Source organism: Tiliqua scincoides, chromosome 1, assembly GCF_035046505.1.
Source record: "Tiliqua scincoides isolate rTilSci1 chromosome 1, rTilSci1.hap2, whole genome shotgun sequence".
NCBI lineage: Eukaryota > Metazoa > Chordata > Lepidosauria > Squamata > Scincidae > Tiliqua > Tiliqua scincoides.
This window is the reverse complement of record NC_089821.1, coordinates 20,380,938-20,393,171: the sequence shown is the minus strand read 5'-3', so window position 1 is coordinate 20,393,171 and position 12,234 is coordinate 20,380,938. Positions and strand designations below refer to the sequence as shown.

The following is a 12,234-nucleotide window of genomic DNA, read 5'->3' as shown; positions in this document are numbered from 1 at the left end:
CCTGTACACTCACGGGCAGATGTGATAGCAACAGAGCTGATTGCTTTAAAAAACCCAGGGAGTGTTTGCCAAATCCCCCCCCCCTAGATAGTACTGGTAATCACCCACACAAGCAACACCCCCCCCCCCATGGTGCAGGCTATCACGGACACAAGCAAGCCTTCCCACCAAGCAAAGCATGAGATTTACAATCCTCTCCACACTTTCCTGGGAGTAAGCCCCATTGTCTGGTATGGGGCTTTCTTCTGAGTAGAAAAGCATAGGGCTGGACTCTTAAAAGCTCAGCATCCCAACTGTGAAAGAAAGAGGGCAGCTGGCAATGGGGAGGGCTGAGTACGGTGCAGAGGGGAGGGGATTGATAACAGCTGCCTTAGTTTCCTTCCATCTGGAAGTGTCAGGCTACAGTGTTTTTGCGTAACTCTATGGAATTTAGCACAATGCGTTTGTTAATTGAGCCTAGTCATGGAATGGAACTAACGCAGATAATAGGCTCCACCTGTAGACACATTTGCTAGCAAGAGAAAACCCTGGGAACAGAATTCCGGATCCAAGTAAGAGGGTCAAGAGTGAAAAGAAGACAGCCTATTCACATAATTTATTGAACAATATATATACCGAGCTAAACAAGCGCATCGGTAAAGCAGCTACCACGTTTTCCAGACTCACAAAGAGAGTCTGGTCCAACAAGAAGCTGACGGAACATACCAAGATCCAGGTCTACAAAGCTTGCGTCCTGAGTACACTTCTGTACTGCAGCGAGTCATGGACTCTTCGTTCACAACAGGAGAGGAAAATGAGCGCTTTCCACATGCGCTGCCTCCGATGCATCCTCGGCATCACCTGGCAGGACAAAGTTCCAAACAACACAGTCCTGGAACGAGCTGGAATCCCTAGCATGTATGCACTGCTGAAACAGAGACGCCTGCGTTGGCTTGGTCATGTCGTGAGAATGGATGATGGCCGGATCCCAAAGGATCTCCTCTATGGAGAACTCGTGCAAGGAAGGCGCCCTACAGGTAGACCACAGCTGCGATACAAGGACATCTGCAAGAGGGATCTGAAGGCCTTAGGGATGGACCTCAACAAGTGGGAAACCCTGGCCTCTGAGCGGCCCGCTTGGAGGCAGGCTGTGCAGCATGGCCTTTCCCAGTTTGAAGAGACACTTTGCCAACAGTCTGAGGCTAAGAGGCAAAGAAGGAAGGCCCATAGCCAGGGAGACAGACCAGGGACAGACTGCACTTGCTCCCGTTGTGGAAGGGATTGTCACTCCCTGATTGGCCTTTTCAGCCACACTAGACGCTGTGCCAGAACCACCTTTCAGAGCGCAATACCATAGTCTTTCGAGACTGAAGGTTGCCAATACAATACAATATTCACAATATTCACACAATTTAATTAGGACATATACAACATCTGCCTACAGAAAGTAGAGGGCTTAAGATGACATCAGGAAAAAAATTAAATCAGTATCAATGCCACGGGCTAGCAATGAATTTTTGCCATTGCTCACGTACGCTTTCTAGCATACAGAGCACTGCAAATTTAGGAACAGTTTCCACATTTGGAGTCTTTATACATTTTGCATAAGATAGCAGTTTCTAGCCTTTCCCTAGACTCCGAGGGTTACTTATGACATAGATGCCCACATACATTTCTAAAGATGCACCTGATCCAATGGTTTTTCCAAATGTGTATCTTAAGAATAAAGCACCTGGCAGCAACAAGTTCAGGAACCAAACAACTCTGTTAATTCGGCACAAGTATGAGGTTCTGCCCCAAGGAGTTTACAATCTATGTTTCAACAGTAGGGGAGACATCAGAGGGAAGGAAGAACAAGGGCAAAGAACAGTAAGAGAAGATACGTAGAGTATGTCTAAGATAAGGTAAGGAACCCTAAAGTAACTAGGGATAAATATGAATTTATATAGTCCAGTTGGGATGAAGTTTAAGGGGTTGTAAAGACATAATGGGGGAAAAATGGGTTCTGAGAAGGGATTAAAAGTTGTCTGAGGGGTACTATGACAGTGTTCTGGGAGGGCATTCTAGGCATAGACAGCAATAGAGAACACTTCCAGTTCAAATAGAGCAAATTTCAGTTAGCTGACAGTGGTAAATGTGAGCAAATAAGGACAGAGAATAAGGTGGGAAAAGACCATGGAAAACTTTACAGTTAAAGATAAGAAGTTTGTGCTTGATAAAATAGATGGGAAGACTGTAGGTACTGCAAGAGAATTGTCACATGGCTGGACTTGCAAGAGAGGACAAGGTTCCAACACTTTTGGCAATTGTGTAGAAAATGTTTGTCACAGTACTGCGCAGTTGAAAAAAAGCTGTTGACAGCCACTCTAGGAGGGGAAGTTTATCCAGTCTAAAGCTAGTGTATTTGCCCTGTTTTTACCATAATAACCCCCCAAAATGATGTAAGTCTCTTTTTGTAGTAGATATCTTTTGTTGTTGAAGTACCTACCAGTAAAGTTTAAAGAATTTACAATGCATTTATAATCTCACATTTATTCAGGACCAGACCAGAAAGCTATAGAATAACTGCCTGCAACTACACAGGAAACAGCCACAACATATTTTTATTTCACCTTTCACTAAATAGTCCAAAGGTAACTAACAGAAGTATAAAAACAATTTACAATAAAATCGAGTTATACTTAAAATAGTAGAGACTCCAGCAGCACAGAACTCAGAAGCTAAATGCTTGGGAGAACAAGTGTCTTGAGCAACTTTTAAGAGAAGAAAGACACAGTCTCCTCAACGCATCATTCACTGAGATGGGGGGAGGGGGGGAAGAAGAGGTGTACCACAAGAAAAGCCCAGTCCCCCATGCAGGTTAATCAAATCTGACTGACAGCAAAGTGCCCTTTGAATATCTTAATGGACAATTTTAAGACAACTATTTAAAATGTTAAAATCACTCTGCCTTGATTGAATGTTATCAAAGCATGTTTTGCCAATACGTTTGAAATATTAAACACCAACTATATGAATGGCTGCTGGTTCTCCAACACCATTCTGACACTTTTTGCATTTACAATACTGACTTGATATGCCTCCACTATGTATGAATTCATAAAGTTTTGTATCAGGGCCAGTCTTGCATATTATTCTATGCTGGGTAAAACCGTATTTCCCCAATTAATCATCTTTCAACTCCTAGGGCCAGCAGACACACTGAAGCAGCTCATCCACCCCAACTCTGGAAACAGTAGCTCAGAGAATATCACCTACATATTATTACAGTGTATCCTTTAACTCATCTCAGTAAATCAGTCTTTGGATAATACAGAAATAGGCAGTGAATAGTTTAATATTCTGTTATATTTTAACACAGATTTTAAAAGCTTATATCCCAATTCATTACAGAAGGATGAACAGGACTGAACAGGACAAATCACTATACTGGAGACAATATACTAGCTCCTTCCAACCCCTGCCACATTTTGAGGACAAAAACCCCTGCCACTTTTCTTTCATTACTAACATTACTACAGCTATCTTTCTAGAAGCTGCTCAGAGCAAGAGGGATTTAGTTGAAATCAATCTCAGTGCACTTTTCTAAACCTTGATCTTCTACAATATTGCTGGGCCTTGTTTATTTTACAACATTTTGGCTCTGGTGTGCTGTTGCCAATAAGAAATACAGCGAGCCCTTGATTTGACAGACTTCAGAAACTAAGTTAAAAACTAGTCATTTTCTGCATGTGCACCTCTATAGATTTCAATGCATTTGGATTTAACAGAATTTTGGCATTTTGACACCCCTTCCCCCATTGGTCCATAAATTCAAGAGGACACTAAAATTTGATGAAACAATATTTAAAATGGTTTTTCTTTCAAATAGCAAGCATACCATCTACTTTCACAACAGTCTTTTCACTAACAGTGCAATCCTATATAGGTTTACTCACAAGTTCCACAGTGTTCAATGGGACTTACTCTAAAGTAAGCCCACAGAATTGTAGCTTTAGGCTGCAATCCTATTCACACTTACTTAAGAGTAAGCCCAATTGATTATAAAGGGACTTCTGAGTAGACACACATAGGCTGCAAGTCTTTTACAGCACATAAATATATTGACACAATCATTTCAAAGCCAGGTTAATGAAATATTAAAATCTGTTGAGAAGCCTAAGTTAAAACTCTTTCAAATCATATGGCATAATTAGCATAGTAATAGCAAACACAGTCATTGAGATTGAGGAAGATGATTTCTGACGAACCATATCCCTGAAAAAGGCAGTGCAGTGTAGTGGATACAGTTAGTCTTTGAACCCAGGTTTCAAGGCTATTCTTCAATTGAGGACAGCAGGTAGCTTGGGCAAATTACTTACAACAGCCCCAATTACTCATCTATAAAAATGGAAATAGTGACCTCTCACAGTGTGTAATAAAGTATGTTAGGTACATTAATTAGGTATGTTGTGTACATTAAATTCAATAGCAATGATAAATAGAAAGTCTGGACATGTTATACATGTTTCTTCTGAAACACTGACTTCACCAACTTAAAGAGATGAGTGCCAAATGTTCTCCTTTGCCTGTTTACTTGAAGGATTGTGGGATTCACAAATTGGGAAAAACAGCAAGCCTTGAATACTAAAGAGCAGCACATAGGTATACATTGTGTATGTCAGCTCACTGAAGACCAATTAGTTACAGGTAGATTACCCCTTACCTGGACATCCAAAAATCCAGACTTTTTGTCCTTTTTTGTCCAGAATTTTTGTCCAAAACTTCTTTCAAAAACTTACTGTAGTATGAACACTAAAAGGTCTTGTTCCAATATACCTACAACACAGGTTTCCCCTGGGGGCTGGGGATAAGAATAGGCCCTCAGTTTGGCTGTACTTGTCATAAGAGGCGACTAAACAGCCACCAGGTAGATGGGACTCGTCAGCCTGGGAAGGCAGCTCATCTGAGAGAAGGAAAACTCTGATCCCAAACCTCCACTGCCTTGTGGCTACATCCAGTTATGGAAAAGGCTTCAGGAGTCAACGTCGAGGCAAGATCCGGAGCTGGAGTCCCTGAGGCAGTTCATGGCTGAACACAGTCATGTTCTGGCAACTCCTGCGACGCCGCTGGAACCAACTGTACTGGCCTCTGCCTTTCCATTGGACCATTTCAGCGATGTGGAGAGGGGATTTGCTGCATGGGTAACAGCCTATGCTCCATACCTACTTTACCCAGGCTTTGTGCACTGGAGAGGACACTCTGTTCCAGGACCACCATTCAGAGTGTGACACCATAGTCTTCCAAGACTGAAGGATGCCAACAACACAGGTACTGCTCTGTGGTGTGTGCATGTACAAACACTACTGAAAAATGTCAAAAAGGCCACCAGACAGTGATATGGGCAACAAGAGGAAGCTTTTCTCATTATCTTTACGAACTTATTCCAAAATCCAGACAAGTCCAAAATCCATGCACCTTCCCATTCCAAGCAGTGTGGATAAGGGATACTCAACCTGTCCCACTTAGCACACTTCAGCGACTGTTGCATTCCCAAGTCTGAAGGAGTTAAAGAGGGAGTTTCTTTTTCGACCCAGTCTATTTACACACATTTGTGGTTCTGAAGTGCAGATTCTAACCCACACTAGAGATAGGAAGTAGACCACTGGGTTGTGATAATTACTCCATATCAGGGACGTGTGGTGGGATATGGAGGCCGGTGAGGAAGAGCCTCCCCACTGGAGTTCTTTGAAGAGCACCACAGCCATGTGAGGTTTGCAAGCACACACAACCCAGGCGTACACATGCATGTGTTGTGTGTGCTTGCACACCTCAAACGGCAGTGGTACTTTTCAAAGGACTCCAGCGGGGAGGGCCCATGTGAGGGGGTAAAAGGGGATAATTTGTACTGGAGCCCAGGGTCAAAAAAGGGGGCCTAGGAGCCAAAGGAGGTGCACCAGAAATTTCCTGGGAGTTTACATTTTCCAGTCTCAGCCAGACTCACTGCCCCCACGTCACATGCAGGGGGCACTACTGTGGACATGGTAGCAGCTGCTGCTACAAGTGCATACATTGCACTCCTCAACACAGTGCCAAGTCTGGGAAGAAACTGGCCTACTACAATAGCTCTTTGGCTTGTGGATCAAAAATGAAGGAGCTCAGGGATACAGCTGCAGAAGTTCTGATACACAAAAGGACACTTTCCATTCTAGTGTGAGCCTAAATACAATAATGCTAACTTTCTGAATGAATTTCTATACTTAAGATTTTAGAGATTGTGTTTGGTTTCCTGAATTACTGTATCTAGCTGCTGATGCCACATGGGGCAGGTAGACCTAGACTCTGCATCAGGAAGTCCAGTAGACCCAGATCCTGAAAATTATTCTGGCTATAGCCACACTCCCTCCATTCTATTTCACCCCCCCTTGGGAAGGGGCCCAAAAGAAACTCTGTAATATTATTTTATTTATTTATTTATTTATACCCCGCCTTTTTGCCCAACGGGCACACAATAATTCCTATACCCCCTAATAAAATTCTTCTTGGAGGTCCTGCTGGTGGAGAGGCTCTGCCTCACCTGCCTCCACATCCACCACACCTCCTTGCTCTGGAGTAAGTACCGCAGAGGGCTGTGTGTGTGTGCGTGTGCGTGTGCGCGCACGCACTCCTGAGGGTATGTGGCATGGTTTTCCTCCACACCCTCACTTATGGGGGAGGAGGAGAGCACTGCCACCGGTCAAGACTCCCCCCACCCACCCACACACAGCTGCCTCCTATCCACCACAACTCCCTGCTCTGGAGTAATGACCTGAGTGTTGTGTGTGCACGCGCGTGCACTCTTGTGTGTGGCATGGGTTTCCTTCTCAGCCTCACTTGTGGGGGAGAAGGAGAGCACTGCAACCTGTCAAGACTCCCCCACACACACACCTGTCTCCCACCCACCACACCTCCCTGCTCCAGAGTAATGACCACAGAGTGTTGTGGGGGGGGGGGATGCTCGCACTCGTGTGTGTACGTGGCATGGGCTTCCTTCTCTCCCTCACTTGTGGGGGAGAAGGTGAGCACTGCCACCTTTCAAGACCCCCCCCCGCACCCTCCCCATGGCTAAGTGCAAGGGAAGCCCTGTTCCCAGTTGCACACACCCATGGCCTTCCCTCCCCCCCCCACCCCGTCTGGCCATTTCAGCCCATGGCTGGCACTGCGAGATGCTGCTGCCGCCACCCTTGTGCCGCCCTCCACACTCCCTGTGGACGGAATAGGCCATCGATTCCCAGGCCTGTCGCTATGAGGAGCCCAAGGAGAGGGAGGCCTGCAGCTTCCACTCAAGCCCCGGCCTGGAGTTGGCCAGCTCCCAGCGGTGCCGCGCAGGGGAGGGGGGAGGGGAGCGGAGACATCCGTCACCCTCCCCCCGCCCGCTCAGCCCATTCTTGGGAGGACGCTGCAGGAGGGGGCGGCCCAAGGGGGGGCTGTCGCCTTGGCCCCCCTCCCTGGCCCAGAGGGGCTCCTCCCTACTCCACTCCCAGTGTCGCAGCAGTGGCAGCAGCTCACGTCAACACCTGACAGCAGCCCCCTCCCACTAGGCTTCACTGTCTCTCCCCCCTGCACTCCTTTCCAAATGTCATTGAAGCGGGGGAGGGGATGCAACCAGCACATGCACCCCTCTTTAGAAAACAAGGCACTATGCAAAATAAAGCATTACACTATCCCCCTAAAGTGTCCCCCTCACCATCTCCTCTTAAAGTGTCCCCAAGTGTTGCCCCTTCCCACTAGGCTTCACTGTCTTCCCCCCACTCCTTTCCACATGTCATTAAAACCATAAGGGGGGGGGGAGAATGAAACCAGCACATGCACCACTCCCCCTTCAGAAAACAAGGCACTATGCAAAATAAAGCATTTCCTTCACCCTCTCCCTTCCTAAAGTGTCCCCAAGTGTTGCCCCCTCCTTCACTGCCCCTTCCCTTCAGTATCCCCTTCCCACTAGGCTTCACTGTCTCCCCCCCCCCACTCCTTTTCACATGTCATTAAAACCAGAGAGGGGGAGAATGAAACCAGCACATGTACCACCACCCCCTTCAGAAAACAAGGCACTATGCGAAATAAAGCATTACCAAGAAGTGGTTCTTGGAAGATAGAACCTGTCTTTAATTGTAAAAATTCCTATGGGGATTTAAACAGCCTGCCTATGTAAACCGCCTGGAATTAAAGTCTGAGGAGAACTCTGACGACCAAGAAAGGCGGTATATAAATACCTGTATTATTATTATTATTATTATCCCCACACTCTCCCCCTAAAGTGTCCCCAAGTACTGCCACCTCCCCACTAGGCTTCACTGTCTCCTACCCTGCACACCTTTCCAAGTGTCATTAAAACCAGTGGGGGGGGGGTATGAAACCAGCATATGCACCCACTTTAGAAAACAAGGCACTATGCAAAATAAAGAGTTACCCTGTCCCCCTAAAGTATCCCCAAGTGCTGCCCCCTCCTTCATCCTTCCAAACCACCCACCCACCCCTCCGTTCTCCCAGAAGTGAAATAACGTTAGAATCCATCTCAAGCCTCCCACCCTCTCCCCTAATTTAAAAATTATCTCCAAATGCTGCCCCCTCCTTCACCCTTCCAAACCACACACCTCCCCTTAAGCGGAGTAAATAACGTTAGAATCCACCCCATCTCCCCATCTTTGGCAAGCCCCATTGCCAAAAATTAGGTGTCCATTGGGGGGGGGGTCCTGTAGCCTCTCTGGCCATTGACTTTTATCCAATGTCACTGGGATGCCTGCCCATTTTGTTGCCAGCCACTCTAAACACACACAGACAGGACATCAAGGCAAAACAGGCAGTTATTATGGGGCAAAACAACACCAAAGACACCAAACCCTTCCTACTTCTTCTCTAAGCCTTGTAGTTAATGCTGCCTGGGAGGGGGGCGATGACAACAAAAAACTTACACTCCCCCCTCCCCAATGAAGACCATCACAAACAGGATTTGGAGGCTTGGGGTGGGGACACACACAAAACAACCCCCCTCCCCTAAAACCTGTCAACCATTTTAGATCTGTTTGGGGAAACACATCAGGGGTGTGTGTGTCTCCATCCCTGCCCATCCCAAGGGATGATGGGGTGGGGGGCAGAGAAAGCAAGGAGTGGGGTATAAAAACTGGGGTGGGGGGGGAGAAGAGAGACAGAGGAAGGGGGGAAGAGGAGGAGGTTGCTTTACCTGAGACCAGCCACTGGCCTCCATTGTTGGAGAATTCAATGGCATTGACACAGCCGAAGTGGCCCAGCAGATCCTTCTTGTAGAGGTTCCTACAGCCCCGCAGGCGCCTCCTCTGGAAGTCCTGGGTGAGCAGGGGGTCTCCCTGCAAGCCCCTCTGGGACAAGAAGCCCACCACTGACCTCATGTCGCCCCCCAGGCCAGCCCTCCTGCTCATGCTGGTGCTGCTGGAGCTGCTCCCCCACCACCACCACCCCCCTTCCTTCCTCCCTCCCTCCTTCCCTTCCTCCCTTGCTTGCTTGCTCCCTCCCTCCCTCCCTCCCTCGCTCGCTCGCTCCCTGCCTTCCCCCCGCCTCCCTTGTTATGGTTATGATGATTTTTCTTTAGCCAGCCATAGCAGTGGGGTGGGGGGAAGAGGTGTTAGACACTCCGTTGCTTCCTGATCCCATTTAAACTCCTCCCCCAGCCTCGCAGCAGCAGCAGCTGATCTCCAGCTGCCGCCTTTCCCTTAATGTGATTCTTCTGCCTGCTGCTGGACTGAACGTTGATCTGGGTGCCAGCCTGCGGGGGGGGGGGGTTTGGACTGTGTTCTCTTGTCTAACTTGCTTGCTAACAGCCCCCCCTTTAATGGTGCCTAACTTATACTAGCTGCTTTCCTCTTCCCTCCCCCCCAAAGAAGCAAATCTGCGGAAGTACCTCCCTTTCTTCCCACTAGGGATCACAGAGTCATGAGATCCACTTTGGTTTTAAGGGGTTGCAAAACTGGGAAGGCACTGGATCTCTTTCTCTTGGGTGGGGCCAGAAGAGGGTGATCGAGAACCCCGCTCTGTGCCGGATGCATTTGCACAACGACTTCCCTTTCTGGTAGATCCTCAGAATCACTAACAGCCAGTGGCGTAGCTAGAGGGGGATGCAAAGCAGTAAGTTTTGCAGGGAGCCTCACTGCAGTGTGCAAGGGGTCCCTCCCCTTTGGAGCCATTCCGGACGGGGGGAGCACCACTGGGGAATGGCTCCGAAGAGGAGGGGGAGGGACCCCTTGCACGCTGTGGTGAGGCTCCCTGCAAAACTTACTGCTTTGCACACGCGCGCACACACACACACCCAGCTAATCCACTGTTAACAGCAACACTTCATTATGAAGTTGTGCAAACGTAATAAGAGAGGCACTCCTGATCCAGGAGCAGCCCTGCTGGACTTGCATCTCATTTGAACTGATAGGAGAGCTGCTGCCCCCCCCCCCCAATTCCTCCCTGAATGAAAAGGACTGAAAAGGAAAATTAAGTTAATTGTCTCTTGACTGTATCAACATGAGCAGATCTCTTTATTCAAGCAAGACCTGTTAGAATGAATGAACTTCAGGGGAAAAGTGTTTGTGCTTCCTGACTCTTTGGGGTTTCCAATGTATCTCCTGAGACATTCATTGGCATCATCTTATATATATAATATTCCCCACGGATACAATGGAAACCTGATAATTTTGTTTTGGATCACCGAAGAAAGGTAGATGAAAAAAAAAAAAAATCTCTGGTGCTTCATCAAAGGACTTCTCAGAAATTCATTCCAATGCATGACAAAATGTGATGAGAAAAAGAGCTCCATGCATGCTGGAAAAAATTAAATAGAAAAAAACACTAGCTGGAGACAAGTCTGACAGTAGAACTTGTCTACTGTCTATAGTAGTACACTATATAAATAGTGTATAGCCTTGCCTTCATGAATAGTGCATTTCCTCAAAGAATATTTCCAGGTGTTTTTTGTTTTTTCTAATTTAATGGCAAATTTCTGCAGTGTTCCTATTTTTAAAGTAATTAATAAGGAATTTCTATAGAATCTGCCCAGTTATATTGGCCAGTTGTTCTTATTATTTTGTAGCATTCTGCACTATCTGCTGAATATCTTCCACCACCACACCAAGTAAACATATCTACGTAGAAATAAGTCCCTTTGATTTCAGTGCAAGTTGCTTTCAAAAAAGGGCCCAATCCTTTCCCTCCCTGACGCCCAGTGGTGCAGCAATGCCAAAATGGCCACCACTTTGTATCCTGTGGGGCCAGGGAAGGTGCCACAGGTCTACTTGGGGTAAGTTCCTTTAACCTGTGTCAGGCACAGCTGGCCCTGATGGGTCTACTTGGATCTGTGCCAGCCCTTGTGCTGATCCACTCACCTGATCCACCCACCTACCCTCCTCCTCTCTGCCCTCCTCTGCGCCCCCAAATCTCCCTGCCACTCAGTGGGGATACTCACCGCTGGGTCGTTGACCACTTTCTTCCAGTGCTGAGACCCAGCGCCAATGACACTGGTCTCTTAGCCAGTGCTCTGCACTCCCCACCAGCAGCAAAATGCTTTACAACATTTTTGCGACAGCTGTTGCTGAGGTAGCATGCTGGCCTTCAGTGCAGCCTTAGCATAGGATTGGGCTGCCTGTGTAAGAACATAAGAACATAAGAACAGCCCCACTGGATCAGGCCATAGGCCCATCTAGTCCAGCTTCCTGTATCTCACAGCGGCCCACCAAATGCCCCAGGGAGCACACCAGATAACAAGAGACCTCATCCTGGTGCTCTCCCCTACATCTGGCATTCTGACTTAACCCATTCCTAAAATCAGGAGGTTGCGCATACACATCATGGCTTGTACCCCATAATGGATTTTTCCTCCAGAAACTTGTCCAATCCCCTTTTAAAGGCGTCTAGGCTAGACGCCAGCACCACATCCTGTGGCAAGGAGTTCCACAGACCGACCATGCGCTGAGTAAAGAAATATTTTCTTTTGTCTGTCCTAACCCGCCCAACAATCAATTTTAGTGGATGTCCCCTGGCTCTGGTATTATGTGAGAGTGTAAAGAGCATCTCCCTATCCACTCTGTCCATCCCCTGCATAATTTTGTATGTCTCAATCATGTCCCCCCTCAAGCGTCTCTTTTCTAGGCTGAAGAGGCCCAAACGCCATAGCCTTTCCTCATAAGGAAGGTGCCCCAGCCCCATAATCATCTTAGTCGCTCTCTTTTGCACCTTTTCCATTTCCACTATGTCTTTTTTGAGATGCGGCGACCAGAACTGCAC

At 47.3% G+C, this 12,234-nt stretch overlaps 1 protein-coding gene across 1 annotated transcript in view; it reads right to left on the bottom strand.

Moving 5' to 3' along the window:
• Positions 1-9,389, bottom strand: part of DCAF5 (DDB1 and CUL4 associated factor 5) — a 54,777-nt gene extending 45,388 nt beyond the window's left edge. Inside the window, exon 1 of the mRNA XM_066631500.1 lies at positions 9,176-9,389. Within this exon, the coding sequence (XP_066487597.1) occupies positions 9,176-9,389 (214 nt within the window). The remainder of the gene's footprint in view (positions 1-9,175) is intronic.
• Between the last annotated feature and the right edge of the window lie 2,845 nt (positions 9,390-12,234).